General features: G+C 44.0%; 1 protein-coding gene across 1 annotated transcript in view; it reads right to left on the bottom strand.

Annotated features, from left to right (window-relative positions):
* Positions 1-21,630, bottom strand: part of CNTRL (centriolin) — a 185,198-nt gene that overhangs the window by 31,155 nt on the left and 132,413 nt on the right. The window contains exons 36-38 of the mRNA XM_073599547.1: positions 16,233-16,421; positions 12,565-12,790; positions 9,348-9,553 (exon numbers count right to left, since the gene is read on the bottom strand). Coding sequence (XP_073455648.1) covers positions 9,348-9,553; positions 12,565-12,790; positions 16,233-16,421 — 621 coding nt within the window. The remainder of the gene's footprint in view (positions 1-9,347; positions 9,554-12,564; positions 12,791-16,232; positions 16,422-21,630) is intronic.

A 21,630-nucleotide genomic window follows, 5' to 3' on the forward strand; every position in this document is an offset into this window, starting at 1 on the left:
AGAGCCCCCCATCCCATCCTACCTGGAGCCGGCCGGAGGAGCTTGTACAGCGTCGAACACCTGAGACAGACATCAGCATGAAAAGGTATGTGCTCTTGGCAGCCCCCGGTGGTCACAATAGGCATAGCATGCATTTACCTTAACCAGTTGCCGACCGCCGCACGACGATGTACGTCAACAGAGCGGCACGGGCAGGCAAAAGGGCTTACCTGTACGTCCTTGCCTGCCCGCGGGTGGGGGGTCCGATCGGACCCCTCCCGGTGCCAGCGGCGGTCGGATCGAGGTCAGGGTCGATCAAAGGTGAGGGGGAGGCCACTCATTCGTGGCCCCCCCTTGCGATCGCTCCTGGCCAATGACAAGCTTCCTCGGCTTCTGTGAATGTAAACAGAAGCGGAGGAAGTGATGTCATCTCTCCTCGAGCCGGTCTTTTCGTCCGGCGCCGAGGAGAGAAGACATCCAAGTAAGTGCACCAACACTACACATACAGTAGAACACGCAGGCACACTTGTCACCCCCCTGTCACCCCCCAGTCACCCCCCTGTACCCCCTGTCACTCTGACACCAATAGCAGGTTTTTTTTTTTTTCTGATTTATTGCATTGGTGTCAGTTTGTGACAGTTACAAGTGTTAGGGCAGTTAGGTTAGCCCCCTTTAGGTCTAGGGTACCCCCCTTCAGGTCCAGGGTACCCCCCTAACCCCCCTAATAAAGTTTTAACCCCGTGATCACCCCCCGTCGCCAGTGTCACTAAGCGATCGTTTTTCTGATCGCTGTATTAGTGACACAGGTGACGCTAGTTAGGGAGGTAAGTATATAGGTTTGCTGTCAGTGTTTTATAGCGACAGGGACCCCCATATACTACCTACTAAAGGTTTTAACCCCTTGATTGCCCCCTAGTTAACCCTTTTACCAGCGATCACCATATAATTGTTACAGGTGACGCTGGTTAGTTGGTTTGTTTTTTGTAGTTTATTGTAGTTTATTACAGTTTTAGGGCACCCGCCGTTTATTACCCTATAAAGGTTTAACCCCCTAATTGCCCGGCGGTGATAGAAGTTAAGTTTTTAGGATCAGATAAGGTCTGCGTCGCCCCAGGCAGCGTCAGGTTAGCGCCAGTACCGCTAACACCCACGCACGCAGCATACACCTCCCTTAGTGCTATAGTATCTGAACGGATCGATATCTGATCCGATCAGATCTATACTCCCCAGCAGTTTAGGGTCCCCCAAAAAAACGCAGTGTTAGCGGGATCAGCCCAGATACCTGCTAGCACCTGCGTTTTGCTCCTCGGCCCAGCCCAGCCCACCCAAGTGCAGTATCGATCGATAACTGTCACAAAACACTAAGCACACATAACTGTAGCGTTCGCAGAGTCAGGCCTGATCCCTGCGATCGCTAACAGTTTTTTGGTAGCGCTTTGAATCAGTCGCTGACAGTCAGGAGCTTTTTTGCCTGTGAGTCTCACTAGTGTACCCCTAAATTTAGAGCCCAAAATGGCAAATAGAAGGTACACTAGTGAAGAGGCCTACACGTTTCTGAGCATGACAGATAGTGAAGAGGAAGTCACTCATCTGTCAAGTTCAAGCTCAGAATACGAACCTGTAGAGGACAGCGGCTCCATGACAGATAGCTCTGACGACGGAGTTGTGGTCCCTGCTAGGGTCAGGCGTACCAGACCCCGATCTTCTTCTTCTGTCCTTGAAGTGCAAGAACCGCAGGGCTCTCGTATGGAGCAGAGAGGTACTAGTGCCGCTACTCCTTCTGGTGAACTGGCAAGCACCAGCGGCCTAGTACACCCTGGTCGTACATCCAGCACTGCAGTATCACGTGGTGACGTGGCGAGTCCCATAAGTGCAGTTCAAGCTGGCGAGGTGGCAAGCACAACTAGTGTCCCGCTGCCACCAATAAGACAAAGACAGGCCCGTCGTGCCCATAGTGCCCTTCCTGCTGCATTCGCCAATCCGAATTGGGTACCCACCACTTCTGCAGCACCCGTACTTCCCCCTTTCACTGGCCAACCCGGAATTCAGGTGGAAACAGTTGACTTTATGCCACTGGATTTTTATTCACTGTTTTTCACCGAAGATCTCTATAGATCTATTGTGGACCAAAGCAATTTATACGCTGGTCAACACATCGCCGCTAATCCCCAGTCCTCCCTTGCCAGAGATTGGAGACCAATTACGGTCTCCGAATTTAAGATCTTTCTGGGCCTTTCCCTCAACATGGGCATAACCAAAAAGAGTGAGTTGCGGTCATATTGGTCCACTGACCCAATTCACCATATGCCCGTGTTCTCTGCTTCAATGGCCAGGGCACGATACGAGCAGATTTTGCAGTTCATGCACTTCAACGACAATGAACTCTGTCGTCCTCGTGGAGACCCTGCATACGATCGGCTCTACAAAATTCGGCCCCTCGTAAACCACTTCAACCAACGTTTTGCAGACTTGTTTACCCCCCATCAAGTTGTCTGCGTTGATGAGTCCCTGATTAAGTTTTCTGGCCGCTTGTCCTTCAAACAGTACCTTCCCAGCAAGCGTGCCAGATACGGGGTCAAGATGTATAAGCTCTGTGACAGGGCCACAGGCTATACATGTAGATTTATGGTTTACGAGGGCAAAGATAGTCACGTAGAGCCGATAAACTGCCCTGACTACATAGGAAGCGCTGGCAAGATAGTGTGGGACTTGGTGTCACCCTTATTCGGAAAGGGGTACCACTTGTACGTGGACAATTATTATACGAGCGTGCCACTTTTTAGTCACTTGTTTGATCAGCAGATTGGAGCATGTGGCACCGTGCGACCTAATCGCCGGGGCTTTCCCCAGCGGCTTGTAGAGTCCCGTCTTAGGCTGGGGGAGAGAGCCTGCTTGAAGTATAATAATTTGCTCGCTATGAAGTGGAGGGATAAGAAGAATGTTTTCGTTCTCACCTCCCTTCATGCAGACACGACGACCCAAATTACTACGGCGACTGGTGTTGTGAAGAAACCCCTCTGTGTCCACGAATACAACCTTAATATGGGAGGGGTGGACCTCAACGACCAGTTGTTGGCGCCGTACCTAATTGCCCGTAAGGCCAGACGCTGGTACAAAAAAGTGTCTGTTTATTTATTTCAATTGGCTTTGCTGAACGCTCATGTGCTATACAGAGCTTCAGGACGGACTGGATCCTTCCTTAAATTCCAGGAAGAGATCGTCAGAGCCCTTCTGTTTCCAGACGGTGCTCCACCTCACCTTCCCAATCCAAATGCAGTAGGCTGGCTGCATGAGAGGCATTTTCCTTATGTCCTCCAGAGTACCCCTACCCAACGAGCCCCCCAAAGAAAATGTCGTGTCTGCAGAAAGCGCGGATTTAGGCGTGACACCCGGTATTATTGTCCCTCCTGTCCTGGCAATCCTGGTCTTTGCATTGGTGAATGTTTTGAACGCTACCATACATTAGTTGAGTATTAGCGTAGGGTACAGCACTGCACAGACTAGGACACACTTCCACAGGGTCTCCCAAGATGCCATCGCATTTTGAGAGACCCAAACCTGGAACCGTTACAGTTTTAAAAGTTACAGTTATAAAAAAAAAAAAAGTAAAAAAAAAAAAAAAAAAAAAGTAAAAAAAAAAAAAATACACAAAAAAAATATAAAATAAAAAAACCAAAAATAGTTGTCGTTTTATTGTTCTCTCTCTCTCTATTTTCTCTCTATTGTTCTGCTCTTTTTTACTGTATTCAATTCTGCAATGTTTTATTGTTATGTTTTATCATGTTTGCTTTTCAGGTATGTAATTTTTTTATAGTTTACTGTGTTTTAAACATTTTTTTGTTTTCAGGTACGCCATTCAGCTGCAGCGCGGATTTATTTATCTTGACAGCAACAGCGTTTGCTCCCACGATACATAAAGCCGTGACTCCAGCGCTGTCGGAGGTGATTTCACCACCACAGTTACATACTTCAGCATATATGCCGAAGCGTGGGGGCAGAAGTGGGTGGAGGAGCGATTTGCTCCTGCCTTTTGCGGGAGGATGCCCCCATGCTTCGGCATATATATATTTTAGGTAGGCACAGGTTGCATTAAATGTTTTATTTTTTACTATGGTTTTTTTTTGTATTTGCTTTGCAGGTATGGTAAGTATTACTGTTATACTGTAATGTTACTTTGTTTTTTGTTAACCATCATTTGCTTAGCAGGTACGCCATTCAGTTGCAGCGCGGATTTATTTATCTTGACAGCAACAGCGTTTGCTCCCACGATACATAAAGCCGTGACTCCAGCGCTGTCGGAGGTGATTTCACCACCACAGTTACATACTTCAGCATATATGCCGAAGCGTGGGGGCAGTGGGTGGAGGAGCAATTTGCTCCTGCCTTTTGCGGGAGGATGCCCCCATGCTTCGGCATATATAAATGGTGCATGTATGCCCATCATTAGAAGTGGGTGGATGAAGGGAGGTATTCTAATGGTGGGCATACCCACCGATCAATATCTTTTTTTCGTTCAGCCCACAGGCTGCATGAAAAAAAAGTTTACAATATATGCACAACAAGGACCAGCAACGTACTGGTATGTTGCTGGACTTTGAGTGGTTATACCAGAATGATGCCTGCAGGTTTAGGTATCATCTTGGTATCATTCTTTTCAGCCAGTGGTCGGCTTTCATGTAAAAGCAATCCTAGCGGCTAATTAGCCTCTAGACTGCTTTTACAAGCAGTGGGAGGAAATGCCCCCCCCCCCCACCGTCTTCCATGTTTTTCTCTGGCTCTCCTGTCCCAACAGGGAACCTGAGAATGCAGCCAGTGATTCAGCCAGCTGACCATAGAGCTGATCAGAGACCAGAATGGCTCCAAACATCTCTATGGCCTAAGAATCCGGAAGCTACGAGCATTTCATGACTTAGATTTCGCCGGATGTAAACAGCGCCATTGGGAAATTTGGAAAGCATTTTATCACACCGATCTTGGTGTGGTCAGATGCTTTGAGGGCAGAGGAGAGATCTAGGGTCTAATAGACCCCAATTTTTTCAAAAAAGAGTACCTGTCACTACCTATTGCTATCATAGGGGATATTTACATTCCCTGAGATAACAATAAAAATGATTTAAAAAAAATAAAAATGAAAGGAACAGAATATTGCTCAAACATGCCATGGGAATATGTGAAATTACACCCCAAAATACATTCTGTTGCCTCTCCTGAGTACGGGGATACCACATGTGTGAGACTTTTTGGAAGCCTAACCGCATAGGGGACCCCGAAAACCAAGCACCACCTTCAGGCTTTCTAAGGGCGTAAATTTTTGATTTCACTCTTCACTGCCTATCACAGTTTCGGAGGCCATGTAATGCCCAGATGGCACAAACCCCCCCCAAATGACCCCATTTTGGAAAATAGACACCCAAAGCTATTTGCTGAGAGGTATAGTGAGTATTTTGCAGACCTCACTTTTTGTCACAAACTTTTGAAAATTGAAAATTGAAAAAAAAAATACGTTTTTCTTGTCTTTCTTAATTTTCAAAAACAAATGAGAGCTGCAAAATACTCACCATGCCTCTCAGCAAATAGCTTGGGGTGTCTACTTTCCAAAATGGGGTCATTTTGGGGCAGTTTTGTGCTATCTTGGCATTTTATGGCCTTCAAAACTGTGATGGGTAGTAAGGAGTGAAATCAAAAATTAACGCTCTTAGAAATCCTGAAGGCGGTGATTGGATTTCGGGGCCCCGTATGAAGCTAGGCTCCCAAAAAGTGCCACTCATGTGGTATCCCCGTACTCAGGAGAAGCAGCAGAATGTATTTTGGGGTGTAATTCCACATATGCCCATGGCATGTTTGAGCAATATATCATTTAGTGACAACTTTGTGCAAAAAAAAAAAAAAAAAAAAAATTGTCACTTTCCCGCAACTTGTGTCAAAATATAAAATATTCCATGTACTCATCATGCCTCTCAGCAAATAGCTTGGGGTGTCTTCTTTCCAAAATGGGGTCATTTGGGGGGGTTTTGTGCCATCTGGGCATTTTATGGCCTTCAAAAATGTGATAGGTAGTGAGGAGTGAAATCACAACTTTACGCCCTTAGAAATCCTGAAGGCGGTGCTGGGTTTTCGGGGCCCCGTACGCAGCTAGGCTCCCAAAAAGTCCCACATATGTGGTATCCCCGTACTCAGGAGAAGCAGCAGAATGTATTTTGGGGTGTAATTCCACATATGCCCATGGCATGTTTGAGCAATATATCATTTAGTGACAACTTTGTGCAAAAAAAAAAAAAAAAATTGTCACTTTCCCGCAACTTGTGTCCAAATATAAAATATTCCATGGACTCAACATGCCTCTCAGCAAATAGCTTGGGGTGTCTACTTTCCAAAATGGGGTCATTTGGGGGGGGGTTGTGCCATCCTGGCATTTTATGCCCTTCAAAACTGTGATAGGTAGTGAGGAGTAAAATCAAAAATGTATGCCCTTTGAAATCCTGAAGGCGGTGCTTGGTTTTCGGGGCCCGTACGCGGCTAGGCTCCCAAAAAGTCCCACACATTTGGTATCCCCGTACTCAGGAGAAGCAGCTGAATGTATTTTGGGGTGCAATTCCACATATGCCCATGGCCTGTGTGAGCAATATATCATTTAGTGACAACTTTTTGTAATTTTTTTTTTTTTTTTGTCATTTTTCAATCACTTGGGACAAAAAAAAAAATATTCAATGGGTTCAACATGCCTCTCAGCAATTTCCTTGGGGTGTCTACTTTCCAAAATGGGGTCATTTGGGGGGGTTTTGTACTGCCCTGCCATTTTAGCACCTCATGAAATGACATAGACAGTCATAAACTAAAAGCTGTGTAAATTCCAGAAAATGTACCCTAGTTTGTAGGCGCTATAACTTTTGCGCAAACCAATAAATATACGCTTATTGACATTTTTTTTACCAAAGACATGTGGCCGAATACATTTTGGCCTAAATGTATGACTAAAATTGATTTTAATGGATTTTTTTTATAACAAAAAGTAGAAAATATAATTTTTTTTCAAAATTTTCGGTCTTTTTCCGTTTATAGCGCAAAAAATAAAAGCGGCAGAGGTGATCAAATACCATCAAAATAAAGCTCTATTTGTGGGAAGAAAAGGACGCAAATTTCGTTTGGGTACAGCATTGCATGACCGCGCAATTAGCAGTTAAAGCGACGCAGTGCCAAATTGTAAAAAGTGCTCTGGTCAGGAAGGGGGTAAATCCTTCCGGGGCTGAAGTGGTTAAAGGAGAAACCTACTAAAATTTAAAAATTCTGTGGAATCTCCCTTACCTTATCCAGCCGCAGGGTTCTGTTGTACAGACCCAATCTTCGCCTCTCACGGTGGGCTCCGTTTGAAAAAACCGTCAGAGACTGGGGCCCCCTACGAATAGGGGGATCCACAGTTCTGGCCCTGTAAAGCACCCGGCTAGAAATTAGGCTAGAAAAACCATTTTCTAATATGCGGGGTCCAGCTCTCTAAAAAGAGAAGCGTTACAGGTAAAACCTCGTTTCTTCGGACACAAGGCCCGGGTACCATCCAATTCGGCCTAGAAAAGACACTTTGGAATGGATCCGGTTCGCCTGGCCTGCCCTAGTATAGGATATAGGATATTCCCTTTGGAGCGCAGCACAGGACATCTTTACATGTCCATCACCTAAGACACTGGTGTAAAAACGGAGGTATTACTGCAAGGGGAGGGATTATATAGGGGGTTGAACTTCCTGGTTAGGGTGTGCCAGTGTCCAATCACCAGTGATACCTATATAACCCATCAGTAATTACTGTGGCTCTGTGTCCCGTGATGTTCGAGAAAGAAATCATAATTTTAAATGTACAAAATATCAGCAAAAAATATCGGCTATCAGCAGGAGAGGTGGCCGAAATATCGGTATTGTATCAGCACCGAAAAAACAATATTGGTTGATCCCTAGTACCATCCACCAGGAATACCCCAACAGCAGTACTCACGAGCCATATGATCCACCAGGGATACCCACCAGCCATGCCATCCACCAGGGACACTGCCAGCCGGACCCACAGCAATAAAAGCCAACAGTACCCGCCAGCAGGACCCACCAGCCCTGGAGGACAGCCAGCAGCAGCCGCCAGCCATACCTGCCCTAGGGACAGCAGCAGCCACCAACCCTAACCGCCTGGGGGACAGCAGCAGCCGCCAACCATACCCGCCTGGGGGACAGCAGCAGCCGCCAACCATACCCGCCTGGGGGACAGCAGCAGCCACCAGAGATACCTGCAGAAATGCTAAGGAATAAGAGACGATTGAGGTCAGTTGAGGTGCAGGTAAACCACAGTGCATCAGTGTGAAAGCAGCCTTATTTCCCATACACACGATCAGAAATTCCGCCAGCAAAAGTCAGATGTGAGCTTTTGGTCAGAAATTCCGACCGTGTGTATGCTTCATCGGACTTTTGCTGGCAGAATTCCAGCCAGCAAAAGATTGAGAGCAGGTTCTCTATTTTTTTGGTCACAAAAAGTTCCTATCCGAAAATGCGTTCGTCTGTATGCAATTCGGATGCGCAAAAAAATCACGCATGCTCGGAAACAAATCGACGCATGCTCGGAATCATTGAACTTCATTTTCTCGGCTCGTCGTAGTGTTATACGTCACCGTGTTCTTGATGGTCAAAAGTTCAGAGAACTTGTGTGACCGTGTGTATGCAAGGCAAGCTTGAGCGGAATTCCGTTGGAAAAACCATCCAAGTTTTTTCTGACGGAATTTCCACCTGTCCTTTTTTCGGTGCAGACCCACTCAACCCACTTCTATAGAGCAGCAGATGTAGACGGATTTGTGTCCGTTTACACACGCCTATGTCCAATCCGATCCACTTAAAAAAAAGAGAAGGGGATCCGTCCCCCTTCTGTCTGGGCGGATCGGATTGGAGGGCCCATAGAGCAGGCTGTGTCCATTCTGCATACTCAGAGTGGACACAGACCCGTCACCTGCCCGCTACGCTCATTATGGCCTGCGACCGGTTACCAAGTGGCTAAAGTGGCCCTCTCTCTTAAAAAGGTTGGGCACCCCTGCTTTAGGACACGGTGACATAAATTACTGGTTTATGTAGAGGAGTTTTACAATAATAAAATTTGATAAATATATGGTCAGAATTGAATATGGATAAATTGGGGTGGAATAGCTCCAGAGTATTTTTCCAGCACAGCAACGGCTTCCTGTACAGTAATCCCTCAGAAGAACAACACTGACAAGTGTCAATTGTTAACCAGCACAGGTTAGGCTGTCCAGCAATTACATTATGGGAACATTGCATACCTATTAATAAATGTTATACACCGGTAGAATTTGATAGATCTGCCACTGCCATAGATAATACAATACCTCAGCCGATTTCTCGAACTGCAGCCGCTGTTTTGTATTAGCTTCTTTCAGCATCATTATTCTATTCTCATCATTCTTCTTCTCACATGACAATTGTTCTCTCAAATTGCTCGATTCATTCCTGTAAAACTCAGCCTCTTTCTTCAGCTCCAAAATCTCATTGGTTTTATCCCGTAACTGCACCTCATGCTCTGACAGGAGATGACCTGGAAATACAAAAATTTTCCATGAAATAGATTTCTTTATCCCCCTGGCTGTCAAAAAATGTCCAGTGTTTTTTAGAAGCTGTTTGAGAGTGATTAGATTAGCCCACACACACACACCGGCTTTACAACTGACAAAGAAGCTCAACCTAATCCAGGTGTGTCACTGTTCAGTTATGCATTCTGTTCTTGAAAACATCTGGTAATTTAAAATCAGAACATTATTATAAAGAAAGACTAGCAAGAGTGGGCCAGTTCAAGAATGGCCAGGTTGGTTGGGGATGGGGAAGATGAAGAGTGGCAGCTGGGTTGGTGGCAGGTTTGGTGGTGATAGTCCTTTGAGACATGGTTGTGGGTGTGCCGGGGAGGCTCATGCCCAGTAGTGAGTCGGCATGAAGGTGTGCTGGTGGGTGTTGATGGCAAAGAGAATGGAGGTGTACACAGGCATGGTGGTAGTGGGAATTACTGGTAGAGTAGTGAGAAGGTGACTGGAAAATGTTAGGAGTGGGGCTGGCAGAGTAGGCTTACCAAACACCTGCCAGCACTTCTTTCTATGTGTAATCTTCAGTGGGTATTTGCATATGGCCAGGTATGCCCTTTGGTCTCCCCTATGAGCAGGGACCCATTTGCAACAAATGCATCTGTTGCCACTGTTCCTACATTAATGTCTTGGGCAGAGGTGATCTTAAAATATGTACAGAGGAGCACTTAAGTTGTGTGTGCATGGGCCCCCTCCAGTAATATCCATGTGTGATGTATTTGATTTAAATATACCCCTGAGAATCCAAATAAAAAAAAATGAAAGAATTTTCAAATTGGACATCTACTGTACTTACCTCTTGTGTTGCCTCTGGAGGGAAATCACTACTGCCCCATTGCAAAATAAAGAAAAGGTTCTTCATTAATTGATCAGTGCACTTTTGAAAAAAGGGCACCATACCATCCAACTCTCCTGAGCTCAATCATAGTACCTACTGCATTCCAGGTGCAGACATCTCTTATTATTAGAGCTGCAATGTAACCCAAACAATACTATTTCCAGTGCAGCATTTTTCTGTCCCTGCTTGCCGTGTATGAACAGTTAACTTATAGAAACACAAACAGAGCTAATGGCAGTCACCTCTATTAAAGACAGCTGCAAAAGGTAAACCCAAAAAGAGAAGAGAAGTTCCACCACACTCCAGTAACTAGGGCATTTGCCCCCTCCATTACAACTCATGCATGTGACAACAGCAATGAGGCGGCAAGCGGAATATGGAGATGTGACCTCGGTGCTGCTAATTTGTTGCCTATGTGATTAAAAGCGCTTCTGACCACCTTGATTATTTTAGGGATCCATCGCATCAGGTGAGGAGACACGCAATTGGGCATGAGGGCAATAGTCTATGGTGAAAGATTTCTGATACTGTGGAAGATTTACCTTTATTGAAGACACACTGAACTGTGGCTGCTGTTTTTTTTCTGGACACTTACAAACAAATTGGATAAGATATGGGACATGCTTTATTTTTTCATTTACTGCACATGATATATGATTGTATACTTTATGAACATTGTTGTGTGTAAGCACATTTGGTCATTTTTATTAAGGAGCGGTTCACTGTGATTGGGTATAGATTAGTGTGGTGATTGCATTGTGGAGTGATAGCGGCTCTTTGATGTTTTTTTTTTTTTAACCCACAATATTGCCACAAATCCCAGATGGAATACAAAAGCCATTTTGGATTAGTCCAGGGGGTGAAGTTATTATTTATAAAATGCTTAAAATGAAAAAATTTGTTTTCAATTTTGAATGCAACTAAAATCTCTAATCAACTAAGCCAGGGGTCTCCAAACTTTCTAAGCAAGGGGCCAGTTTTTTGTCCTTCAGACTTTAGGGGGGCTGGACTGTGGCCAGCAGCAGTGAAAATTTTCCTGGCAACAGTGGGCGTAAACATGTTCATATTTGGTTTTAGTGGGAGGTATAGTGTCCCATCAATGGCAACATTAGACGGAATGGTGCCCCATTGTTGGTGTCAGTGGGAGAAATGGTGCCCAGTCCTTGGTGTCAGTTGGCAGAATAGTGTCTCATATCAGTGGGAGGGATGTTGCCCCAAGGGCTGGATAAAGGCAAGCAAAGGGCCACATCCAGCCCAAGGGCTGCAGTTTAGAGACCACTGAACTAAGCTAATGCTTATCCAATAATATTAATTTTGAACTTGCAATCTTTAGCTCAGGACCAAATCAAGTTGGAAACTAAAACTCCATTTCACTTTCTGTATTCTTTTTTTTTTTTTTTTTTACTATAGAAAAAAAATACACTAGTAAAGACAGTTTTCACTTTTGCCTCCCTTCCTTTTAACAAGATAGCATCTAATGTGCAAAATTGAAGCTCTTATAGTGTGCGTTTGTACCTGCCCTGCTTCTGCAACATGCTGATAAACTGAATAATAGTTTAATTGGACAAGCAGCTCTCATTTAGTAGCTACAAAAGTATACTTTTGTATTTCATACAGCTCCACTCTGCCTTACAGCAGACTTCTTTTAGAGTCACCATACACATTACAATCTGATCACACAAACTTTTTTAGATCTTTTAACAAATATGTAGTGCAAGGGTCACACCTGATTATAATACGGGCACCTACCTTAGTTATCCAGTCAATTTGTATCCATAGGTTTGGTAAATCTGAAGGAGATTGTGCTTTTATTTTGTGAGGTGAGCTTATGGCTATTACCTGGGACCCATTTCCAGGACTAACTAGAAGCTCTATAAAGGGAATATTTATAGAAGATATATTGATCTACTGAGAGGACAGCTGGGAAGGATGTTCACAAACATATCCAAAAACAAGGATAAACCATTTTGTGAAGAAGACATTTCCATAAGGTTTGCAACTCTTTAAACTCAAAGCAAAGATCCAAACATTTGCTTTCTACTACAGACCGAAATCTTATGGAATGTTAGGGGTTAAAAGAACATTTTTAATAATTACGCTTTGACAATGGAGATTACACTGTACTGGGAAACTTACGTGCATTGGCCAGAGACTCCTCCAAATCTCCACACCATCTCTTCTCCTGCTGCAGCTTATGAGCACGCTCCTCTAGTGCAAGGACTTTGGATTTTATTCTCTCCAGAGTGTTCTCTTGGTTTGATAGTTCATGCTCATATTTTTGCTTCTGATCTTCCAGTCTAGCTGCTGAAGCCCTGAGCTGTTCTTCTTGGTGCTCGATGTCCTTCATAATTTGTTTTAAACGCTGAAAGGAAACATTTTTGCTGTCAATAATGTAAGATGTCATGTGGCAAAATCTTTAGCCACCTTTGTTCTGCTGTATTTAAAAAAAGAAAATGGCAGGAAGGTGGATGGGTATTTTTGGAGTGCGTCTATTTATAACAGTGCTTCAGGAAACAAAGTGGGGCCGCCAGTGCAGTCATGAACAGCTGTGATCTGCATTTGATCTGAGCAATCATTGGGCAGTTCTCCTTCCCCTGTTGTGTTGTTGGGTCTCGGCATATTGAAGGTGAAGGTGGGTGGACTTAAAGTGCCAAATTATTTTGGGATGCATTTATTAATTGTGGTGAGAAGGGTGGTTAAATGCCAATGACTACCAATAATTGAGAGAGTGCTATAGGAAAATGGAGGTCAAAGCGGAGTTCCTGCCGAAATATGACTTTTAAGATAAAAATACCCCTAGAATACTCATGCCTCGTGCAATGTAACAAAGGTATGCTGTAAACTTTTCCCAGTTTTCTATTTGTGCAGCATTGTTTTCCTACTGGGCATCTCAGTCTTTCCTGGACTCCGTGCATGCTGGATACCCAGCATGCACATGCTGATCTCGCACATGTGTAGTGCAATCTATGGCAAGCTGACCAAGATTTTCCATAGACGCCAATGTTAAATGTTACTGGAGCCGTGCCATGCCAAGCTGACCAAGAATTTCCATAGATGCCAATATTAAATATTACAAGAGCAGTGCCATGCCAAGCTGACCAAGATCTCCCAGGAGCCAATTCAAAACCGGAAATTACATCCACGGCCACTAAAGGAAGAAGTGAAATTAGATATAAGTTTAAATCAGGTAAGTGAACAGAATTTTTTTTTTATAAATTGCCATTATTGCTGCATGGTGAGGAGTGAAAAATGTGGGTGGAACTCCACTTTAAAGACAAAATGGCTATCTGTATGCACAATTATTACACTGCTCATTATATATTTAGCAATAAAGGCCTGGGGTAAGAACACTGAAACTGCAAATTGTTTATGTTCTGCATGTGGTGCAAGACACCTCACCACAGGACTATGGGGAGAGGGAGGGGATAACGGTCTAGAAGCACTCCCGAAAATAATTATTACTAATATGATAAAGTATTATTACTGGGCAATTATGCCATTATATTCAGGTGACATACAATTGTATTAGCAAAATGACAAGCTAGTTTATAATGCTAGTGCCTAATCGGGGTATAGTGGGGGTGTTTTGTATGTAGAACAGTAGATTATTAGTAGATTATTCAATTAAATTTAATATGTGCAGGAATGCCTCAAGCAGGACATGCTGCATCATATTGTAAGTGGCTATACTATGATGAACACATTTCTTCCTACTTTAGATTGACGTTCATGTCTAATTTACAACAGTTTGGTGAGCTAGGGAAGAGGGTATATCCAAAAAGAGTACCTGAAAATCCTCTCTGAACAACATTACCTTGGGATAGACTGCCAGTGTTTGACAGCTCCAATATCAGATAAGCAGATACTGAGCTTTGCTAAAGTCTGTCTGCACTTGCACCTGCAATGTGCATGAGGTATATTGGTTAGGGGCCAGACTAGGAAGAATGTGTAGTTTAAGATCCCTCACTAGTTTTGGAGGAGGACCAGGATAACTATAAGCTATATATGCTTGTTATATCAGTGGGAGGGGGTCACAGGTTAGATTGTTTCCACTGCCCAGCATAACTGCTGCTGTGACAGATAATCGCTGGTAAAGCCCATCGATACTTTACTATCTTTTAGTGAGAAGAAGCCATAGGTCTGGGTTGGAGGCACGCTTTTGTTTATTTTGTTGTCTGACTTGCATGTCATACTAAACAGCTACACATAATAATAATAGTAATAGGTCTGAATAGTATGAGTGAGTACTCAAAAAGGAATAATACACAGCAGCTAGCACAAAGAAGGTGATCAGCCAACATCAAAATTGTACAACGTGACAGTGCAGCACTAAAATAAACAAAAGATGCTACCCAAAATTACTAAAAGAGTAAATTAATTGATACAATTAATGTAAAACTATTCATATGTTAAAGGCTATCCCCCAAAAAGATATACAGCATTATAAACAAAAATAGTCCATAATAAAGTGCTTATAGTGTAAACAGTTCTGAATACAACAAATACATTTTAGCCTTCTCCCTCCAAACAGTGCATGCAAAGAGTCCCAATGTGTATGAATGCTCCACTCTGTCCCCAGCAGTGTGCCAAACCCCCTACCTCCTATATGCACTCACCAGATATTAAAGTGATTGCAAAGGCTCCTTTTTAAAAAAAAACAAACAAAAAAGCATGTTCTACTTAACTCCTCTGTGCAGTTGGTTTTGCACAGAGCAGCCTGGATCCTCCTCTTCGCTGCTCCTAGCCCCTCCCTCCTTTGAGCACCCCTCAGCCAGCAGCTTGCTACAGGGGGCACCCAAGCCAAGTCAGAGCTCCGTGTATCTATTCAGACATGGAGCCCCGACCTGGCCCCGCCCCCTCTCCCCCCTGATTGGCTGACTTTGATTGACAGCCACAGGAGCCAATGGCGCCACTGCTCTGTCTCAGCCAATCAGGAGGAGTGTCCTGGATGGCTGAGGGGATCATGGACATTGCTGGAAAGAGAAGGGGCTCAGCTAGGTAATTGGGGGGTGCTGCTACACACAGAAGGTTTTTTATTGATTGGTCTATGTTTGAAGGCAAATATGATAATCATAACTTAAAACTAGTTTAGGATTAGCGATCAAAGTCAGTGACAAGGGTGGGAATCTGGTTCTGATGTCACAGCAACTCTGAGGCAGAGGCAATGAGACAGTTAGATGAACAATATTATATCAAGGATTCATAGAACCTTTTTCTTTTGTCTCTAATGTCAATGGGTTATTAACCTGAGCATGGTGTGCAAGTGGGCTTTGTGTGGAGTTATGCTTTAGAGACTATCTTGTATACATATGACTTGCGATCTTGTACTGTACAATCAAGATAAACTGTTTCTGTATCTGTTTAAAAAGTACTGTATTTGCTGGAGTTAGGCTTTTATTTGTTAGTCACTTATGAAAAATCCACTAGTCCATCTAACATTACCCTCGCCAAGTGTGTGTGTTGCTCCTCCAAACATACAAAACACACCCTAAGAAACAAAGTTTGTTATTGAATGGATCACCAAGTAAAGATAAAAGAAAAAAAAAAAAAAAAACAAAGAAAAAAAACATGCAGTCACCACATCTAAAGATTAGTAAGCTGTAATATATTAACATTTTTGTTTTTGGGTTTAGATACGCTTTAAGTCAGGAACTGTTGCAATAATTGCAATTATTAATAATATTAAACCTTCTGTGGTAAGAAGTTTTCACATAGTTACTTCATAACTATGCTGAATTTGTAATTCCACAGAATTGCATTCTATATCGAACAGGATCATTAAATTAGCTGTGTGCTGGTCTTACACTTTCTTGCTGCTTGATCTCGCCTTCCTTGTCTTCAATTGCACGTTGCTGCTGTTTCAGGTGTTCTTCCTTTCTGTTCTCCTTTTCCTGCAGCAGCCTGTATCGGCTTGTGGTTTCTAACACTTCATCTTTTAGGGTGGACTGCTCACGCAACATGTCATCCCGCTGTTTTGTAGTATTCCTCAGATCCTATAAGAGAACAATTGAACATGAATGTAATAAAGTTGTAGCACCTGCCTTTATTATGTTTGCTAGAGGTTATTGAAGATGAGGAGATGGATGCGGCTACGAAATTGTTTCTTAGATTACTTTTATTTATGCCCTGCAAACTTATTGTGAAGAGATGGATCCATGTTGAATACCTCTCTGTGGGATGAAATTGGTCAATACGGATATTCCGCTCTATCAAATGACCTATAAAGCCAAGGGAGCTCCAAAAAAGTTTAGGAAGGTTTGGTTCCGCTGGGTTGACTCTGACACACTAGAAAGGGAAGTCGATACTTGAAAGGTTAAGGGATGATGTTCTCTTGGATAGTGTATTGAGGAGAACTAACACACACACACATATTACAGGGACAGGAGGGGGGGATATTTTTGGTTTTGTTGTTTTGGATACTAACTGTTTATGTTGGGAATATCTGAGTATGAGGTTTACTGTTAACTCCATAAACAAAAAAAAGGGGGAGGAAAAAAAAAAATTGGATTTTTAAAACAGCTTACCTGTAAAATCCTTTTCTTGGAGTACATCATAGGACACAGCGCCTCAAGTAATTACTTGGTGGGTTATGGGCCTACCTTTAGGTGTTGACACTGGTATAACCAATACAGGAAGTTGACTAACCTATATAACCCCTCCTCCTTCCAGGAGTCCTCAGTTTTTGTAGCCAAGCAATATAAGCAATATACTCTCACCCCATAAAAACAGAGGGGCGGGAGCTCTGTGTCCTATGATGTACTCCAAGAAAAGGATTTTACAGGTAAGCTGTTTTAAAAATCCTACATCATAGGACACAGAGCCTCAAGTAATTACTTGGTGGGATGTCCCATAGCAATGCTACTTGAGGGGAGGGAGACACGACCCGTAGGGCACCCCCAGACCTTGAGGAATTATACTGCTGCTTGCGGCACACTGCATCCGAAGGCGATATCCTCATTCCATTTTACATCTACTTGATAAAATTTTGTAAATGTATGCACTGAAGACCAAGTCGCGGCCTTGCAGATCTGAGACATGGAGGTCTGGTGACGCACTGCCCAAGAAGCACCAACCGCTCTGGTAGAGTGTGCCTTAACTTGAAAAGGGGGAATCTTTCCCTTTAAATCATAAGTTCGAATTATAATTTGCCGAATCCACTTAGCCACAGTGGATTTTGACACTGCCTGTACTTTTTTAGGACCCTCTGGCAGAATAAATAAGACAAAACTAAATTCAAGTCCCAAGGGCTTAAGGGTGATTTAACTGGCGGATTAATCCGCATCACTCCTTGCATGAAACCCCGGAATAAAGAATGCGTAGCAAGTGGTCTTTGAAATAAAATTGATAAGGCTGAGACTTGGCCCTTAATAGTACTCAGGGCCAACTTCATCTCTACGCCTACTTGTAGAAAGGCAAGAATTCTGCCTCTAATATATCTCCGAGGGTGCCAACCCTTGGATTCACATCAGGAAACATAAGCTTTCCAGACTCTACAATATATAGCTCTAGAAGCTGGCTTCCTAGCATTAATTAAAGTAGAAATAACTGCCCTGGAAAGCCCACGTCTTTTCAGAATGTGGGTCTCAATAACCAGGCCGTTAAATTTAGCATTCGTAAAGTAGGATGGAATATTGGCCCCTGTGAGAGCAGGTCTGGCCTTAGTGGAAGGGACCACAGAACCTCCACTGCCATCTTTACGACCTCTACATACCATGACCTTCTGGGCCATGCTGGTGCTGCCAGAATTACCGGTTTTCTTTCCAGCTTGATCCTGCAAAGAAGTCGAATCAGCAACTGAATAGGGGGAAATGCATAGATCAGTAAAAGCTGATCCCACAGTATCACCAACGCATCTGTTCTGCATGTGAATGAATCTTTTGTTGTGGACACAAAGTTGACTAACTTTATGTTGCACTGGATGCTAGAAGATCTACATCCGGAGTCCCCCATCCTTGACAAACAGCCCGAAACATGGCGGGGTGAATAGACCATTCCCCTGGGAATAATCTGCTGGCGGCACATGTAGTGCGTGTGCCAATTCTCTATTCCCGGAATGAAGACTGCCGATGGGCACGGAATATTTCTTTCTGCCCAAGTTAGAATATGGTTCACTTCTCTCTGCACTGAGAGATTCTTGGTGCCCCTTTTGGTGATTGATATAGGCCATAGCCGTGGCATTGACGGATTGGATCCTGTTGGGACAATCCCTTAACCTGGAAGTCCAGGCTTTTAGAGCCAGACGCACTGCCCGAATCTCTAGGATGTTGCTGGGCAAGGCTCTTTCGGTACGTGAACACTGTCCTTGGACAGTTGTCTTCTGTCATTACCACTTACCAGATAAGTGGTCTGAAGGATTTACCCTTTAGGACATTCTTTAGTAACCACCAATTGAGGCTTTGGGACAGCCTTGGGGACAGCCGCATTGGCAAGTCCAAAGCTTGGATCGTTTTGTTCCAAGCAAATAGAATACTGTTTTGCAACATTCTCGAATGGAACTGGGCAAAGGGAACTGCTTCGAATGAAGCCACCATCCTTTCTAACAACTTCATGCAAAGGCGAATGGAGGGACCTCCTTTTGACCTGACCATCCGCACCAACTCTTTTATGGAGTTGTGTTTTTTCTCTTTCTGGGCAAGAACACCCTTTTTCTGGGCTGTATCTATGATCAGACCCAAATACTGCAGCCCCTTTTTTAGCGATTTTAATGGAGACTTTACTAGGTTGAGAACGCAACCCAGACCTTTCCAGGTAACTGGTTGTAATGCGTACACCTTACTCCGAACAGCGATTGGTCTATTAGCAATAGATCGTCTAGGTATGCCAAGACTGTTTAAGCCTTGTGCCCTTGACCTGGCTACAGGTGGGGCTAGCACCTTTGTGAACACTCGAGGTGCTGTAGCTAGCCCGAAGGGCAAGGCTATAAACTGAAATGCTGCTGTTCTACTTCGAACCGCAGAAACCTTTGGTGAGCGGGAAATATATGGACATGCAGATATGCATCCCTGATGCTGATAGGCGCCAGAAGTTTTCCTCCTTGCAGGATAGAAACTACTGACTTGATCGACTCCATAGAAGAAGCGGATCTTCAGGAACTGATTTAGATTCTTTTAGCTCTAGAATGGATCTGTTGAATTTCTGCATGGCTCTGTACATGTACAGGAAACGCATGAAAAAGGCAGTGAAGGTTCCAAGGAACCTAAGAAAAAACAGAACTATCAGCTGACTCTACTAGAGGTAGCTTGAAAGAGGCACAAATCATCTCTGCAAGAGGTTTGTACCAGCAATTTCTCAGATTGCGAGGCTGAAAAAAGTTCTACTCTAGTTGTCTCCTCTGCAGAGGAGTACTCGGTTTGCCTTTCTTCCCGATTACCTGAGGGTAATCCTTCATCCTCTACCCACTGTTCCCTTGATAAGGGATCTCAAGTGGGGGATCTAACATGCTTCCGATCCTTGGATAGCGGATGCGATTAAAGTCGCTAATTTTCCTCTAGGCCCTGCAGGGCGGAGGAAAAACGCATCTTCAATCATGTATACAGGGGCTGAATATTTTCTCCTCTTAGGCTCAGTTTCCACTATTGCAACCCCAAAGTTGCGCGATTTTACCGTGATCTTTTGCCGCCGAGAATACATCGGGGCGACAGGAAACAATGCCTGTGTATTCTAGAGGTTTATGGACCTCAAGTCGCATAAAAGTGGTACCAAAGTAGTGCAGGGACTACCTTGAAGTCGCACAGATCTGAACAGTATTTCTTGGAAATCATGCCCTAGAGTCTGACGGTGGAGGCCGTCACCGTTGCCTAGAGGCAGCTGCCCCTGTGCAGGGGAAGGAATCCGTTTAAGTGACTTGTCCAAGGTCACAAGGAGCCAACGGTGAGGACGAGGTCCCACGTCTTTCAGGAAGCCTCCCATGGCTACGCTGGCCATCAGAGTAGTTAACCTGTGAGGAGTGGCTCCTTCACTAGTAAACGCCGACATCTGGATCTGAACCCATGTCTGTCAGGAAGTCTCCCATGGCTGTACTGGCCGTTAGAGTACTTAACCTGTGAGCTGTTGTGGCTTCACTTTAAATAAAAGGACATTTATACCTTCCACTGGACAAAAGAGCTTTACTGCTAGAAATCATTTGGATGTATTTCACCAAACCTTCCCCAATGAAAAGGGAAACTAGTCAGACACCCTTTTTTGCAAGATGCTTCGGCTGACCGACCCTTTTAACTACAGGGTCCTAAGCATGTGTTTTAGCACAAGCGCAAGACGAGACACCTGGTGGATAGGGTCTTTTATGGCATCTATGGCGAAACATAGCGCCATTGCTAGGAGGATTTTAACAAAAAAATTCCAACTCCTTATCTGTTAGATGCTTAAGCAATTATGCATCTTTATTGATGCTGGAAATCGCAGCGTCTACTGCTGGTACTTTCCAACCTTTGTGAATTTTTCCTCCATGATAGAGAACTGGGAAACTCTTTGGAGGGAAAAAATGCTTATCCAGATGATCCCATTCAGCATAAATAAGCGCTGTAAAAGGTGTTTTTTTTTTTTTTTTAAACCAAAGAAGGGACCTGGACTTTCAGCTTACTCTGTTAGGAGTAGTATAAAAAGTGGAATGAACCATCTCTGTAAGACTTTGTACCATCAATCTGTCAGATTGTGAGGTTGCATAAGGTTCATCAACTGTTCATCCGCAGAGGAAAATTTGGCTTGTTTTTCCCCGTGATCACCTGAGGATAACACCTCATCCTGTGCCCACTGTTCCCTTGGAAAAAGGGGTTTGAGGTGGGGGAGGGGGATCTAGCATGATTCCTATCCTCTTGGATGGAGAATGCGATTAAAGCCGCTAATCTTCCTTCTAAGCCCAACAAGGCAGAGGAGAATGCATCTTCAGTCACACACACAGGGGCTGAAGTGTGAGAAGCAGTTGCACCACCAATTGCTTCCAATGATTCACCCTGGCTTGCCATGTCAGGTATCTCCGGAGAGGATGACAGTGTGGAGGCATGACTGGATTTGCCAGCGCCTGGGGGTGGAATCCTTGGTACCTTTGTGGTACACTGGAAATCAAATGTGCTAAGCACAACAGCAGAGGCACTTTTACAAATTATGGTACATTTGAACAATAGTTTTAGTAAAAGAAAACAATGTCACCATAAGGATCAGCCTTTAATGCTGAGTACCATAATATTTCCTGTGCTGGAAATGCCT

This window comes from Aquarana catesbeiana, linkage group LG09, assembly GCF_042186555.1.
Source record: "Aquarana catesbeiana isolate 2022-GZ linkage group LG09, ASM4218655v1, whole genome shotgun sequence".
NCBI lineage: Eukaryota > Metazoa > Chordata > Amphibia > Anura > Ranidae > Aquarana > Aquarana catesbeiana.